A 17,552-nucleotide genomic window follows, 5' to 3' on the forward strand; every position below is an offset into this window, starting at 1 on the left:
AATGAGCTGTCAGAGGACCACATTAATAAACTGCGGCTGGATACAAAAGGAGTTTGTGGGGCCAAATGGGGAGTTAATAAATACTACAGTTTCCAAACTTTTGCTCATGCCACAATTACTATTTTTTTGGTCCTGTGTTTTAAAGTTCATGAAATAAAATATAACTGCATTAAAATTTGCAAATGTGCTGCTTATTTAAATACAGTGATTCCTGCAGTAGTTGTTTCCTACTTTTCACCTACAAAATGGACCAAATGTGTCATTTAGCAGGCGGTACTCAAACTGTATATATATATATATATATATATATATATATATATATATATATATATATATATATATATATATATATATATATATATATATATATATATATATATATATATATATATATATATATATATATATATATATATATATATATATGTATATATATATATATATATACACACACATACAAAGATATTGTTGTAAGAGTCACTCAGCTAATCTCCCAGGTTATATGTTACAAAAAGACTTTACAAACCATTCATGTTTTTATAATAGACAGGTAAATTGATTAAAATAATAAAAAGCTCATCCCAGACTGTAGGGCAATCAGGGTCAGAGCTTGCAAGTGGGATGCCTATTTATGAGGACAAGTAGACATATGGTGCATTATAACTACTATTATAACTGCATTTTCATAGTATTCCCTTTTGGGGTCCTAACAAACTTCCAGGTGGTTTCAATAGCTGGAAATAAAGCAGAGACTAAATGGACAAAATGAGTGGATCAATCAACTTTTAAGAAAAGGCTGGGCTTGTTTTTCCTGAAAAGATACTTGTGAAATGATATGAGGTGAGGTGAACTCATTTGTTCACCAAACAAGTGGATCTGTGGCCAATATGGCTACATTGTGCTGGCCAATATTAGACTGACCTGATTGTTTGGCAGCAATACAGGCTGACTGGAAAGGACCGCATCAACTTGTCCTCATTCCAAAGCAGTATTTCCAAAAGATATCTGGATGATTTCTGGCATATGCTGTATAACTGTGATGACTTTGGCTGACAAACCAGCAGCTGAAATGTACCCCTGTGATATGGCCTTAAGTTCTATCTTTTAGTCTCTTTCCATCAAACATTTATGCAGTAACATTGCTTATTTTAACTTCTTAGAGCGCACTTGGGCTGCACACTCTACTCGTGTAGGGACCAACAAAGAACCTTCATAAATTGCAGGATAACAACACATAAACTATGAGAACTGCAAACTGATAAGTCTTACATGCCATTACTGTTCGAATGAATGTAAGATAACCAGCCAGTAGATAGAATATATCATATACTTTTAAAGGCGTTATCAATAATATTGCTGAATACAATTGTATTCAATTATGTTAGAAGAATAAGATAGGTAGTTGCTATTCAATTGTCAAAACTATGAATCATGTGAATTAATCTCCTCATCTGACTTATACAATACATACCTCGAACTGAGAAAAGCTAAATGCAATAAATAGCAGAGCACAGAGCCAAACTATAACTGTGCAATACATATTCCCCTGCATGGTCAGCTTGAATAAATATCTGGCAGTAGGCTGCAACCTGTGGCTCTCCGGGTGTGCAAGAATATCCCACACTATCCCAAAAGCAGGAGCCTAAGGGACAGCAAAGTGCCAGCTCCAACCTGCTGCCAGCTACACCATCCCACCATCCCTGGGCCTCTCTCACCTGGAGGATGACGGAGCGGATCAGCGCATTTACTGGGCCGGTAAAAGAGGCGGGCACCCCTTGGAAGCACCATAACACGATACCTCCCTTACTAAAAATCGTAAAAAAGTCCAACATCTTTCACTTTTCTGCGTAGCGACGCCACAGACACAGCTAGATGGTTCCCTTGCGACACGTCAGAGATTCACCAGACTAAATGACATCACTTCCACCGAGTACAACGCAATGAGCTGGGAAGGATATCCCCGAAGGTTGACATCTTAGTACACCCACTGAAAGCTAATCTGCCATCTTAGTACCCTTGCTCAATGCGCGCCCGCCCTAAAGGTACACCCTTCCGAAGCCATTTTTGTACACCTTCTAGATATGCGCTTTGTTCTTGTATATTTATTACTAGATACGATCCTAAAACACGAAGCTGCTGAATACATGAATATAAATAGTCGACGCAATTTCAAAGCCAACCAGACAGTCCTGTAATTGTGTATGCAAGATTGAATCGAGTTCATCATAATTGGACGTGTGTGGTGTCTCAGGCTGATGACGTAATGTGAAAGTGATGCATTAAACAGCGAGTAGCGGCGCTGGGTGCCGAGTTGTTAGCTGCTATGTATGTGGGTAGGATGTTTGTCAGTTCATTGAAGTTTCCATGCCTCGGCATCGGAACATGGAAGGGGGCTCGCCTATTGAGACAGAGGTCGTTCGGTACCAGTGCCTGTGCCTTGAAACAAGATGATTTTATGAAAGGCAAGTTCTAAGCATTTCGCTATTCCTGAACCCAGATTTGTCAAAAGGCAAGCCAATGTCAGGCTGTATGCTTATCACCTTCAACCCAATAAATAGCAAAGATAATCAGTCATAGATCGTTTAGAAATTGACTCTGTAAATTATATTGATTCGGAAAATGGAAATTAGCTGTGCAGTTTACGCTGTACATGTGCATTCTGGAGTTACATTTATTACAAATACAAAAGACTTCTCTACGCCTCTCTCAAGCCTGCTGTGTTACCCTGCTTTTTATGTAGCCTTCTAGGCTTTAGTTTTCCCATAAAGCAAGCTGCTCTATCGGTAAGATCTCCTCAAACCACCTGCCAAGCTGGAGATGTCTACATTATATTAGGTATCCTTGTGCAGTAAGCATACTCCTATACCTGCACCATGAGAAATAACCATTCTCAGAATGAAGGTACACAGATGCTTAACAGATTTATTTTTATTACAATATGCATGATAGATTTCCTTAAGGATAGGTTTAGAGGAGTTCTGCTGTAGATTGTAAGCTCTTTTGGGCAGGGCCCTCTTCACCTCTTGTATCGGTAACTGATTGCTTTATATGTTACTCTGTATGTCCAATGTATGTAGACCACTTATTGTACAGCGCTGTGGAATATGTTGGCGCTTTATAAATAAATGTTAATGTAATGTAATGTATGGTTAGTTGTTTTGTCTTTTAAGAGATTCATGCTTAAAGGAAATAGCTTACACCTCAGTTACCATTTCTTTTTAAGCAGAATAGGAGACACATGACAGCTAGAAAGGTTGTTTTGCCTCTGTTGATATAAGAATGAATAATCCCTAATCCCTGCTTTATATATTTTGCATTAACAAAGTATGGCATATATGTAACCTACAAATCAATCCTAAAACATTCTTCCTCTGTAAAACCCACAGTTCCATGCAGCCTGACTGTAGAAGGGAACCTGCGGCGTCCCTGTTTACATGCGCAGCTTGGTGCTGCGCTTTAATGAAAATTAATTTCAGTATTGACACATTAAGAGCAACAGCATTTTAGGGGAAATGTAAAAAAATTGTAATAAGGTGCATGATTTTAGTTGGTCACTTTGTTTTGTCTTTCGCATCTCTCTAGAACTGGACAAGAACTTTGTACAGTTCCACAAGAAACTGATGGATAGTCTACCCACCAGTGACTGGAGTCCATTTACACCCATTGGAGACCTACCACCCGAGCGAGTTGATGTAGTCATAGTTGGAGGTGGAGTGATGGGATGGTCTATTGCGTATTGGCTAAAACAGAAAGAAAACCGCAGGGGTGCTCTCAGAGTTGTGGTGGTGGAGAGGGATCCAACAGTAGGTTGCCAAGAAATAATGCATGTGTATTCTTTAATATCTGTGTAGAAGCTATAGACTATGTCATGTGCTGTAGGACAGTTTATATATTAGAGTTCTACTTTTAAGTATCATAATTAGGGATTCACTGAGTCCAGGATTCTGTATGGAATTGGCCAAGATTCGGCCGAATCCATGCTCCTGGCCGAACCAAATCAGAATCCTTAAAATCATGTGACATTTTCTCACATAAACATGGAAGTAGAATTTTTTTTGCCGCACGGGGCTATAGAGCATAACTCTTCCGTATCCTAATTTACATATGCAAATTAGGATTTGGTTCAGTATTCAGACGACTATGAAAATTGTGGATTTGGTGCATCCCTAATAATATATTGCCCATGTCAGAACATGCAACAACAGCTACTGTGTAGTTCAGTTTTTTCTGTCACAATCATGCTTTAATTATATCTGTGGTCACCAACACTTCCTACCGTAAACTGATTTTATGAAGGGATAGTTGCCTTGGTAAGTATCCCTAAGTTGTCGCTATTATAAAGAAGCTGGTGACATATTTGTGACACAATGCACATCCACTAAAAATTCAATTGCATTTAATGGACTTAGGGTAGATAAATGGGAAACAGTAAATTAAGTTTTATGCAGTAAATGGCACTGGGCAGTACATTCACGGACAGCAGGCAACCTTGTGTTAGAACAGACTCAAAGTTCATTACATGTGATTAAATAAAGACAACTGAGTAATCTATTAAATTATAAAGGTACGCACCAATGTGATGCTGTACTAGGGTTGGTGGTATATTTAGCAATAATTGGTTAATGTGAAAGCAAAGTTATGTTTGCCTGTTTGCGAAAGGGTATTGGACCATGTTACTAGTACAGATTGGCTGCCTCATATAGTAAAAAAGTCTTTAAAAATAACTAAACATCTTTTACTCCTGTGCCATAGCTATAGGTTACTTAAACCACCCCCCACAACAAAGTGTAATTAATAGCCAATATAACCTTACCATCATATTACATAATAATGATTTATGGTGTTGATCCGGTTTACATACAGTGGCATGAGCATGGTGATAAAACTCTTGTGTTCTGGAGTGCAGGGTTATTCTGCACTTACACTGGTAGTTGCTCAGGCTGCTTCAGGATCAAATCTAGCCTGGCACTTGCATAAAAGGGTGGTTTAGGCACAGAAGAATCCTTTTTGATTGTTGAGGCAATAACAAATAAGTCTGCAGTTTGTCAGGATCAGTATGACAATTTGACACATATTCTTGGGTTTTTCTTTGAAATTACACTAATATTTACTTAGTAGTACAGTAGATGTGTAACTGTCTCCTGAAAAAGTTGCTGGCATTTGCATGGATAAATTCATTTTAGATGACAAAACTCTAAATTTCCCTGTGTGCCCAGTACCCTTAAGTGACAGAAATTAAAGGAAAAGGAAAGGCAAAGTCACCTGGGGATGCCAAAAAGTTAGGCACCACCAAGTGACTTTAATCGCTTACCTTCTACCCCGGGCTGGTGCCCCTGAGAGAACAGCACCAGCCTGGGGTACCTGTAGCGAGTGCTTCCTTCTTCCTGAACGATCGCGCGCACATGCGCAGTAGAGCGAAAAGCCGAACTTTGAACAGAGAAGTCGGCTTTTCACTCTACTGCGCACTCTCAATTGGCTGCAGCGCGAGTAGGAAACGCTCTTGACAGGTACCCCGGGCTGGTGCTGTTCTCTCCTAACAGGGGCACCAGCCCGCGATTTGTCACTTGGGGGTGCCTAACATTTTGGCACCCCCAAGTGACTTAGCCTTTCCTTGTCCTTTAAGAGAACACTATTAAACTCAATATATTCTCTTTCAGATTTGTAATTAGTTTTTCCTCTTGTTCATTCGATTAAGCAAATTAGAGCTATATGACCTAAAAGCAGTTTAAAGGACAACTAAAGGTAAAAAAAAATTAAAGCTGCAATTAATGGCAATCAGGTGGACATATACTTACTGTTAATGATTCATTCTAGTGTTCAGTAGTTTTTGCACAGTGCTCCTTCGTTTGCTAAAAAACTTTCTACCTGTAGTGCAATGCACAGAAAGCTTCTTATTCTTAATGAAACTTATTTTGGGCGCACGCATGCGCATTCCTTGCTTAAGGCGCCCCAAACATGCGCAGTAGCCAGCTTTCAGTCCTCTGCTGTATTGATGACGCTTGGGTCACATGACATTTCCGAGTGTTATCATTGACCTCTCTGCCCCTCCTGTCAGCTCACATCGCCAATCACACTTACGCTTCTGCTCAGGGCGTTACTATAGCAACGCCCTGAACAGAAGCAACGCTGATTTTTCTCTTTAGTGTAAGAGAGCTGAGGTGCAGTTTAGGCTAGCGAGAGAGCGAGAGTGGGGTCACTATGAGGAGCATGGGCAGTACGAAGTATAGGCAGGGGAAGTGACGTGGTCGCAAATAAAATGGCGGCCACGAACTCTGGAAAGAAGCCGATCTTCTATGCATAAGTGCAATAATTATGTCGTTATATTTTAAAAAATAAAACAGTGTTTCAGGAGAGGGGGTTTCTTTCTTCTTTAATGTTGCTGAGACATACTTTGCTCTTTCCTCAGTATTCCCGTGCTTCTACAGTCCTGTCAGCTGGAGGCATACGTCAGCAGTTCTCCCGACCAGAAAATATCCATATGTCACTCTTCTCAGCCCAGTTTCTGCGAAATATCAATGTAAGGAGAATATTATAGTATCCTTTATACAGTGGTGTGAAAAACTATTTGCCCCCTTCCTGATTTCTTATTCTTTTGCATGTTTGTCACACTTTAATGTTTCTGCTCATCAAAAACCATTAACTATTAGTCAAAGATAACATAATTGAACACAAAATGCAGTTTTTAAATGAAGGTTTACATTATTAAGGGAGAAAAAAAACTCCAAATCTACATGGCCATGTGTGAAAAAGTGATTGCCCCCCTTGTTAAAAAATAACTTAACTGTGGTTTATCAATTTCAATTTTCAATTTCAATATCAATTTCTGTAGTCACCCCCAGGCCTGATTACTGCCACACCTGTTTCAATCAAGAAATCACTTAAAGGAACAGTAACACAAAATTTTCACTTTAAAGAGATCAATTCTAAATACTTTTTTAAAGCTATGTAACATTAAAAAAATGCAATATTGTAAATAGTTTTTTAATAAATTACATTGCCACTGACTTACTGGACCAAGCTCAAAAGGCGATACGGCGATGGGGTAGACTTCCGGTTTAATCCGGAAGTTGATTGAGTGCATTCTTCAGAGTCCTTTTTGAAGTGATTTATAGGCTTCTACTGATCTGGCACAGAGAGGGTAAGGAGAGGGACAGGAGACGGACCTTTTCACCTCTTTCGCTGGGTCTGCGTGTCTGTTACGAGGAGCGCTGCCTGAGCCTGCACTGGGAAAGGGAGGGGGTGTAGGGGGATAGGAACGGAAGCAGGCTGCGAGACTTGGGAGAGATGTGCTGCCTGAGCTCAATAAATCAATGGTAAAGTAATTTTTTTTAAAAAACCACATATACTATTGCAATCTTTGTATGCTATATTTGCTAATAAAAGTATGTATAAAGGATATATTGAATGTAAAAATTTTGTGTTAGATTTCCTTTAAATAGGAGCTACCTGACACAGAGAAGTAGCCCAAAAGCACCTCAAAAGCTAGACATCATGCCAAGATCCAAAGAAATTCAGGAACAAATGAGAACAAAAGTAATTGAGATCTATCAGTCTGGTAAAGGTTATAAAGCCATTTCTAAAGCTTTGGGACTCCAGCGAACCACAGTGAGAGCCATTATCCACAAATGGCAAAAACATGGAACAGTGGTGAACCTTCCCAGGAGTGGCCGGCCAAAATTACCCCAAGAGCGCAGAGACAACTCATCCGAGAGGCCACAAAAGACCCCAGGACAACATCTAAAGAACTGCAGGCCTCACTTGCCTCAATTAAGGTCAGTGTTCACGACTCCACCATAAGAAAGAGACTGGGCAAAAACGGCCTGCATGGCAGATTTCCAAGGCGCAAACCACTTTTAAGCAAAAAGAACATTATGGCTCGTCTCAATTTTGCTAAAAAACATCTCAATGATTGCCAAGACTTTTGAGAAAATACCTTGTGGACCGACGAGACAAAAGTTGAACTTTTTGGAAGGTGCGTGTCCCGTTACATCTGGCGTAAAAGTAACACAGCATTTCAGAAAAAGAACATCATACCAACAGTAAAATATGGTGGTGGTAGTGTGATGGTCTGGGGTTGTTTTGCTGCTTCAGGACCTGGAAGGCTTGCTGTGATAGATGGAACCATGAATTCTACTGTCTACCAAAAAATCCTGAAGGAGAATGTCCGGCCATCTGTTCGTCAACTCAAGCTGAAGCGATCTTGGGTGCTGCAGCAGGACAATGACCCAAAACACACCAGCAAATCCACCTCTGAATGTCTGAAGAAAAACAAAATGAAGACTTTGGAGTGGCCTAGTCAAAGTCCTGACCTGAATCCTATTGAGATGTTGTGGCATGACCTTAAAAAGGCGGTTCATGCTAGAAAACCCTCAAATAAAGCTGAATTACAACAATTCTGCAAAGATGAGTGGGCCAAAATTCCTCCAGAGCGCTGTAAAAGACTCGTTGCAAGTTATCGCAAACGCTTGATGGCAGTTATTGCTGCTAAGGGTGGCCCAACCAGTTATTAGGTTCAGGGGGCAATTACTTTTTCACACAGGGCCATGTAGGTTTGGATTTTTTTTCTCCCTAAATAATAAAAACCCTCATTTAAAAACTGCATTTTGTGTTTACTTGTGTTATCTTTGACTAATAGTTACATGTGTTTGATGATCAGAAACATTTTGTGTGACAAACATGCAAAAGAATAAGAAATCAGGAAGGGGGCAAATAGTTTTTCACACCACTGTATATTGCTGACATATTCCACACTCCTTTGTAGAGATAATCATTTAGTGGCTGCTAGTGAAAAAAGAACACACTGTAGCCAATTATCTTATGTTTAGCTGGCTTATGTTTTGTTTGAGATTTATCTTTTCATCCTAATTCTCTAGAATAAAATTCTGTTTTAGAGTTGATGTCTAAGGCCAATAACACATCAGGTATTTCATTCGAGTGTAAAGATGGTGTAAAGGAGTCAGACCAAAAGCACCTTGTGCCATAGCCCTAAATAAATTGTTTTTGGTTTGCAGGAACATCTTGGTGTTGTCAATGAGGATCATATAGACATTCAGTTTAACCCATCGGGATACCTCTTTTTGGCCAGTGAAGAAGGTGCTACTGTAATGGAGGAAAACTACAATGTCCAGAGGTAACTGCAGCATGGTTAATTTTAATTCCATACCTCTGTCTCTGGGTAGAGGAGTTGCAGAGGGTTATTTCCATGTTTTTTTTCTGGACTACACATATATGATCAATAACAGTGATAAGCAACATTGTAATTGTAAGAAAGCAAGATTAGGATTTTTTTTTTTTTTTGCCTCCCCCCCATAGAGAGTGTGGAGCCCAAGTAACACTTCTGTCACCACATCAGTTGAAGAAGAAGTTTCCCTGGGTCAATACAAATGGTGTGGCACTTGCTTCCTATGGTGGGTTCTCTCATTTCACAGAAATAACACTACAAACATTGATTCCGGACATGCGATATATAGATATAGAACCTGTTATCCAGAATGCTTGGGTTCTGGAGGTTTCCGGATAAGTGGTTTTTCCATAAATTGAATCGCATAACTTAGGTCTACCAAAATCATTTAAATATTAATCAAACCCAATTACTCAAAATTGTTTAATTTTAAATTTGAATTATTTGATTAAAATGGAGTCTATGGGAGATGGCTTTCCGGTAATTTGTTCTAGATAACTGGTTTCTAAATAATTGATGCCATACCTGTGTATTATTTGTCATAAATTTTAGATTTTAAAGGACAAGGAAAGAAATGATTGCTGTATTCACTGAAGTGTATTTAATTTACATTAGGCTTAGAAAATGAAGGTTGGTTTGACCCTTGGACGCTGCTCAATGCTTTCCGGAGAAAAGCTCTCTCTATGGGGGTTTACCATTGCCATGGGGAGGTAACAGGTACTTAGCTCCTTTTTTTTTCCTCTAGTTTAACTTCTAATTGTACAATCCTAGTAATATGTAGTTGTAGAATTATCTAGCATCTCTTTTCCCCAGGTGCACATGGCATTTAGAGGGAGTGGGATACTTACAAAGTCTAAGTCTCCATATTACTACTAGGGCATACAAAATTTAAGTAAAGACCAGTATTGCCCCTAACAACATATCTGGTCTATAATTGCAGATTTCAGCACCACTAAGCGTGAAATGATGACTGCAGATGGTGACCCTGTGACATTCAGTAGGATCGGACATGTTACTGTAAGTCCTGAGAACTCTGTTCAGACAACTGCTATAAATAGTAAGTTAGGCTGTTTGTGGGTAGGGTTTACTGCATTTTGTATTTAGTGTTGAAATAATGCTTAAGTTTTCCAATAAAAGAAATGGGGAACATTGAACTCAAAGAATGCAAATACTTACTAAAATTACACATAACCGTTTCCAGAGAGTGAAGTAGGGATCGGAGAGGGACAATTAATCCAGGTGGGACTTAAAAGTTTCAGGCCGGAGGGGATGCCCAGGAAATTGACATAACTGTCGGTAGAGGTCCTTAAACATGCTATGAGGGATATCTCAACAACAAATTGTTTCAATTTTACATTTGTTCTTCTTGAATATTAACATTAATAACAAGAAAAGCTCAAGCTGCATCATTTCGTGTTTTGTGTTTTTGATTGTAGGTACTAATGCCAAATAGCCTAGAGAGCCAAAATGTAGAGTGTGCCCTAGTGATCAATGCAGCTGGTGCCTGGTCCTCAAATGTTGCTGAATTGGCTGGGATAGGTATCGGGCCATCAGATTCATTAGAATCGGTAAAGCTTCCTGTGGAGCCCAAAAAGAGGTAAAGGTTTTAATATAATGAGATTTCTCTGGCTCTGTGGCCACTCCAACTATTTGCCAGAACCCACTCAAAGAATTCACACATCCTATTCACAGCATTTTTTCTGATGCAGAACACTCTAAATGACCATTATTTATTAATAGCCTACATCGTGGCCCTTGGAGCTAGAAAGAAAGTCACTGTCAGCTGCTAATGGGAATGGATCTTTTCATATGTGTACATTGTTACAACTCTTACCAATTAAAGCCACGTATTAATGTTAAATAGGTTTGGCATAAGGGAAGATGGTGTCCCCCAAAACAGTAAACCAAAACTGAGTTTATAGCCATAATTTAACTTTGCTATCTTCTTTCTATGCCAGATATATATTTGTGGTTCACTGCCCTGATGGACCTGGACTGGACTGCCCATTGCTGATTGACAGTTCAGGAGTCTATTTCAGGAGAGAAGGACTTGGAGGCAACTATATAGCAGGAAAATCCCCAACTGAGGTAAAAAGAATCACAGAAAAGTAAGGTGCTAGTATACAATTAATTTATATGGGGGTTACACTTGTAATCTTCCCACCAAGAGCAGTGACTATAATAGCTGCGTAACAGTAAATGTAGGAACGACTTGGATATTATAGAACAGTGGAACATATTGATTTACAGCTCAGTATCATGGCTGTAACTTCCCAGCATCTCAGGAGCCAACACCAATGTATAAGACAGAGCTCTAGGAACATGGTATGCTGCTGGGTGCCACCAGATATGCCCTGAGTTGATTACCTTGGACTACTCTACACTGCCAAAAGGAACTATGTAATTATAGGAAAAGAATCTATGATCTGAAAACCTGTTATCCAGAGAGCTTCAAAACATGGCAGATATTTCCAGTTGTGTCCTATTTACATGGTTCTTAATTTGTGACTGATTAGTTTTTTTTTCTATGGAGATCCCAAGGGCAAGGACAACACCAGTGAAGTCCCCATCCTTGCGGAGTTTCAAGCCTGATTGATACATATCTGGTTGTATAAAGGAATAAAATAGTATGTTCACTGTTTTTTAAAAGTTTACCTTTTTAAAAAAAAAAAGTCCATATTCGACCTCTTGTTGATTTGAAAGGAAACATATTGGATAAATGGGAAAAAAACTAATTTTTTTAGGCAGTTATGAATATTATGTGGTGCTGTTTTCACTTTCAGCTAAAAATGAATCCTATCTATAAAAATGGCCCCTTTATTGGAGCTCCCTATAGATTCTATCAGTTCTCTGTCCCTGTTTCAAATGAAGGGTGGGCGTGTCCTAGCAGTCCCTGCCAGAAGCACAGCAGGAGGGGGTTAGCCAATCACAGCCTTGCAGTCGCACAAGCAAAGGAGTATGCACATTATGTTTTAGGTTTCAGTACCAGCCCAAGGCAACCACAGCCTTTTAGCAGTGAAGATCTGTGCCTCCAAAAATGCCCCCAGTAGCTCCCCAACTTCTTTTCTACCGATTTACAATACACGCTCTGTGATGCTGTCAGATACTAAGCTTAGGGACTGACACACAGTATACTGTTCATACAGAATATAAAATGTCACAAAACAAGGCCAATCATTTTTTTTGTTTTCTCATTACATGGCAGCACTGAAACAACTGCAGTTAGCATCAGAATGTAATAATCGCCCCTGTAACATGAGCTTCCATGACAGGCAAATCAAATTTTATGCTTAATTTGAGACAACCACTAAGCTGCCCAGAGCACACTGAGCATGTGCATGTCACTGACACTACCTGAATACAAGACGGGGAGCTTGTATCCAGTTGGGGTTTTAGGGTTAAGTTCTCCTTCATGGACCAGGCTAAGACCATGTCTAATTCAAGGTGAATTCTTCACAGTATAAAATCTCAAATGCATGCATAAAAAGCAGTTTATAAATGTATGGCCAGATCTGACTTAAGTTCTAGTTTTGCAGGAACAGAAGTGAAAGATAAAGAGCACTCACGGAATTCACTGTTGTGCTTTCTTAAATGCTTGTTAAGGAAGAAGAGCCAGATATAAGTAACATGGAAGTAGATTATGATTTCTTCCAACAGAAGGTGTGGCCATTACTGGCGCATAGAGTGCCAGCTTTTGAATCCCTAAAGGTAAGTCTTTGGTGATTTTAAGCATAATAAAACAACTGGCTAGTTATAGGACACAGAAAACATTTTTTTTTTTTAGTATTTTTTATTTTATAAACAATAGTTTTCTCCTTAACAATGGGATTAGGCACGCAAAGTTAGAATGATATGTTTAATCATAAATTCTTACTGCTTTTCCATGCCAGAAATAAGCATTTATTTGTTTGGAAAACAATTGTAATTTCTGTTGGATTGGAGACCACAGTTCCAATTTCCAAGTATCTATCATCAATACTTTGTATGTATGGGAAGGGCAAGAATGGTTGACCTGAAATTAACAGGGACCATGCCTTCATTGCTTTTTATTTTTTATCTTTATTTTGCATGTTTGACCAGCCTATGAATTTTAACCTTGCAAATGTGTACAATATAAACTTTATAGCCCTTAATCTGTCTCTACAGTAATGGGTATATTTATCATGCCGTGTAAAAAGTGAAGTGAAACATTACCGGTAATTTATTGCCTTGCACTGAACCAGTTTGTTGCTTACCTCCTTATGGACATATGGTTTTTTTTAATATTAAATATGTTTTCTTTTTTACAAGGTTAAAACAGCTTGGGCTGGATATTATGATTACAATACCTACGATCAGAATGGGGTGGTGGGAATGCATCCACTTGTAAACAACTTATTCTTTGCCACTGGGTTCAGTGGCCATGGCTTGCAGCACTCGCCTGCTGTGGGACGCGCAGTGGCCGAGCTCATTGTGGATGGAAGCTTCCAGACTATTGATCTCAGCTCTTTTTCGTTCAGGCGTTTTGTCTCTGAGGAGCCTCTTTTGGAGCGGAACATAGTGTGAGGTAATGACTACTTCAATTAAAGGACATGCCAACCCCAAAAAATATTTTTTTGCCTAATAAGGGTGAAGACACATGGAGCTACTAGTAGCAGCTACTTGTTGTGGCTACTAAAATAGACAGTGCTGATCATTTACTGATAATTGTCTCTTTGTGTTGTAGCAGAGGCAATTCTCAGTATTGTCAGGGTATCTTCTGGGGTTTAGTAGCCGTGAAAAAGTAGCTGCTAGTAGTAGATCCATGTGTAGCTCCATGTGTCTTCACCCTAAAAGAACCAAATTCAAAGCAACTTTCCAATATGAATTTGTTACAAAGTTTTAGTTCTTTAAAAGTTATTAGTATATGTAATTGCTGTCAAAAGCAGCTTTTGCTTAAAGGGAAACTATACCCCCAAACAATGTAGGTCTCTAAAAATATATTGCATAAATAAGCTCATATGTAAAACCCTGCTTCATCTAAATAAACCATTTTCATAAAATATTCTTTTTTTACTAGTATGGGTAATCCTAAAAAGAAAATTGCCATTTTTAGAATTAAGGGCTGCCTCCTAGGATCAATAGGATTCACAGTGCACACAAACAAGCCAAGGCCCACATACATGCTAAGTCGTATCAGCCAATTGATGGACAGAGTTCTGCTTTTTGCTTTCACACTACTTCGTGTTACAATTAGAGTTGCATTATTTCCTGTCAGGTGATCTCAACTTCTGTGGTGCCCAGGGCTGGAATTTCTCTAGCATACACAGTTGAGGGCCACTCCCCCTTTTTAAACTGCACCCACTTCAAACCACACCCATGTTATCACAAGAGCTTTTAAGACCATGCCCACATTAACAGTAGTAGCGCAGAAATAACCCAAACGCTGGGTACTCACTGCTGGGATATCAACCATCATTTATAAGTGGAAGAATTATATCATGTCATATTAAGACAAACCCTTAAATCCATATGCCTCTTGCTCCCCTGTGGATAGCACAGCAACCCCCAGCACATAATTACACACCTTAGGGACCATTTAATGGCTATTTCTCTTACAGGTGTCGGACACAGGGACCATGGGTATAGTATCTACCAGCAGGAGGCAGGACACTAGAATAGGAAGAAGCCCCTCCTCCCTGGTACTATACCCTCCGTCACTTCCTGAGTGAGCCAGTTTTTTCTAGTGTCCTCAGGAGACAGGATCTCTCAATCATCCTCCATTGATTTTCTTCGCCCAGATTGAATCTGGCACCAGGGGTTGACCTACAGGGGCCTCACCAAGGGCTTCCTACACAGGCTCCCCCCTACGTGGGACTACGCACACTGGGGCCAGTAAGATTCCCTTGGAGTGGGCCAGTCAGAGATCCCTGCCTCTACCCATGAGCGCAGAAGCTGTCCAGTGCTGCATGTGCCAGAATCCAGGACATCCAGGTCAGCAACCTGCCCAGCCTCCCGGTCTCTTCTCTGCCTGTTCGCCTCCCTTGCGTTCCACCCTCCTTCGCGCCCATGACGTCATTGCGCGACCCCTGATCTTCGGGCGTTTCTCCTTCGCGCCATTTGGGCCCGCTCTCCATCCTGAACGGTGCTGCCTGGCGCAGTACCGCAATCTTTCACGGGGAAGGACTCAGCGCTACCTGTCTGAACGCGGTCACTCCGCCTGCCATCCGGGGACCACCAGTTCACACGGACAGAGAACGCAGGCAATACACAGGAAAGGAGGTACCTGCGCGGGGGGGGGCAGGCAAGCAGGGGGAGATCAGGCACAGGCCTAGGGCTGGTTAGGCAGGCTTTGGCCATTATTCCTTCATTTGCTCTTCCTAGCAATCTAGCATGATCCTGACATGGGCACTGTATATTGGTTGGCACGGTACTCAGGTACAGTGCACAGCCTTGGTGTACTTGAAACTGCACTTGGCACTGTTATTATGGCACTGTAATTATACAGCCTGACCATGCTTGGCTCTGTACTTGGCACTGAAATTTTTCAGCCTGACCATGCCTGGCACAGTACTTGGCACTGTAATTATCCTGACCATGCTTGTCACAGCACTTGACACTGTACTGGCACTGTCATTATACAGCCTCACCATGCTTGGCACTGTAATTATACAGCTTGACCATGCTTGTCACTGCACCTGGCACTGTAGTTATACAGCCTGACCATGCTTGGCACTGTAATTATACAGCCTGAACATGCTTGGCACTGTACTTTGCACTGTAATTATACAGCCTGACCATGCTTGTCACTGCACTTGGCACTGTAATTATACAGCCTGACCATGCTTGTCACTGCACTTGGCACTGTAATTATACAGCCTCGCCATGTTTGGCACTACCCTTGGTAATTGGCAGTGTTCTACACAGCCTTACCATACCTGGCACTGTACTTGGCACAGTATCCACACAGCCTGGGCTTACTTGACTCTGTACTTGGCCTGATACTTGGCTCTGTACCTACTCAGCCCTGGCATACTTGGCACGGTACTGGCACTGTACTCGGTAATCTGTCACGGTACCCGGCAAGGTACATAACACGGTACCTAACGCAGTACTTCACTGCCTCGGCACTGTCCTGGCACTCCATCTTGGCACTGTGCTAGCACCGCCCTGCCATGCCAGTTGGCTCCAGGCTGGCACTACTCCGGCACCGTGCTGACACTACTCTCAGCAACTTGTTGCTATTAGGCATTGTATTTACACTGTACTAGGCACTGTACTGCCTATTCACCAGCACGGTATTACTACGCTACCGACCTCATACCGCATTGTGCTCATAATTCAAGGGATCTTCTACCTCCTCTCAGGTAAAATACCCAACACGCACCAAGTGTGGCAACGCCTTCCGTCAGACTGAAAAGAACCCCTGTTCTCTGCCTCTTCGACTCCTGGTCGAGGCTTCCTCCTAGATCAGGGATTACCCTAGCCTGCCACTTCTGAAAGTTCCGAGGGTGGCTCCAGCTCTGGTAACGGCGCAAGATGATCAAGCGCAGGCCTTCACCTCCAGTACGGATTCCCCCCGTACGGGCTGCCCAGCTTCCACTGGCATACCAAGGGTCACCGCGCACCTGGATAAGTTATTGGACAGGCTGGGTCGAACAGGTCCCAATGGGCTGAATTCTCAGTGCCAAATGTCCCATCTCCAGGAAGAGTTAGCGACATGGTCCTGCCTCTGAAAGGATCATTCATCAAGTGATGGAGAACTCTCCTCCGATGACCTTAGGGGTCAGAAGACCCCTCATTGCATCGGTCATCCCCTTAAAGTCATGGAATTCTCCCAGGATCCTTCCCACTCTCTCTTCAAGCGTAAGAAGAGGATACCTTCGGCATTCCATCCCACGAACAATTGGAATACCTCATATAATCTGAGCGGGATCATCAGATAATGACTTCAAGCCAACCGACGTTTCCAACATTGTTATTCCTTCCCGCAGTACGGTTGGGGAAATAGTCCGTCACCCCCTCTGTGGCCTCAAATTCCAAGATCACACCTCTCCCAGGATTCCATGAACATGAGAATGGAGGAATTCCTTAGTTTCCAACACCGGGTTCCCAATAATAGCTGCAAAGAATCCCTTAAACCATCACAGGTGCTTAGCCGCACACGGCTCTCTCGGTAGCAGCCTGCCATCCACGTGGCTCCATCTATGGTCAGCCAACCTTCCTCTAGGAAGTCGCTCACCACCAGGTTACCCAGGGCAGGTTCTGGTCCGGACCAGAACTTGATAAGAAAACCTGACAAGTTACAAAAAAAAAAAATGGGCATTCTCCCTCCCCAACCTAAGACCAGGACTTCCCCTCGTCGGGGGCCTTCCTTCTCCCAAGGGCTCCAAGGCTTCCTATCCCAGAGATC

The 17,552-nt window shown here is 41.3% G+C and overlaps 2 protein-coding genes across 5 annotated transcripts in view; one reads left to right on the top strand and one right to left on the bottom strand.

Annotated features, from left to right (window-relative positions):
- The window catches only part of srpra (SRP receptor subunit alpha), a 16,663-nt gene extending 14,684 nt beyond the window's left edge, over nucleotides 1–1,979 (bottom strand). Inside the window, exon 1 of one of the 2 annotated variants that reach the window (XM_002940386.4) lies at nucleotides 1,716–1,979. In XM_002940386.4, coding sequence (XP_002940432.3) covers nucleotides 1,716–1,832 — 117 coding nt within the window. In that variant the 5' untranslated portion in view covers nucleotides 1,833–1,979. Of the gene's footprint in view, nucleotides 1–1,471; nucleotides 1,689–1,715 lie in introns of those variants that run through there. The other variant, XM_004916036.4, reaches the window with a different exon arrangement.
- Nucleotides 1,953–17,552, top strand: part of foxred1 (FAD-dependent oxidoreductase domain containing 1) — a 25,108-nt gene continuing 9,508 nt past the window's right edge. Inside the window, exons 1-11 of one of the 3 annotated variants that reach the window (XM_012965927.3) lie at nucleotides 1,953–2,042; nucleotides 3,583–3,803; nucleotides 6,407–6,517; nucleotides 9,012–9,130; nucleotides 9,313–9,407; nucleotides 9,797–9,898; nucleotides 10,122–10,198; nucleotides 10,618–10,778; nucleotides 11,140–11,269; nucleotides 12,785–12,889; nucleotides 13,472–13,727. In XM_012965927.3, the coding sequence (XP_012821381.1) occupies nucleotides 2,024–2,042; nucleotides 3,583–3,803; nucleotides 6,407–6,517; nucleotides 9,012–9,130; nucleotides 9,313–9,407; nucleotides 9,797–9,898; nucleotides 10,122–10,198; nucleotides 10,618–10,778; nucleotides 11,140–11,269; nucleotides 12,785–12,889; nucleotides 13,472–13,726 (1,395 nt within the window). In that variant the 5' untranslated portion in view covers nucleotides 1,953–2,023 and the 3' untranslated portion in view covers nucleotide 13,727. 3 annotated transcript variants of the gene reach the window in all.

Source organism: Xenopus tropicalis, chromosome 7, assembly GCF_000004195.4.
Source record: "Xenopus tropicalis strain Nigerian chromosome 7, UCB_Xtro_10.0, whole genome shotgun sequence".
NCBI classification, from domain to species: Eukaryota; Metazoa; Chordata; class Amphibia; order Anura; family Pipidae; genus Xenopus; species Xenopus tropicalis.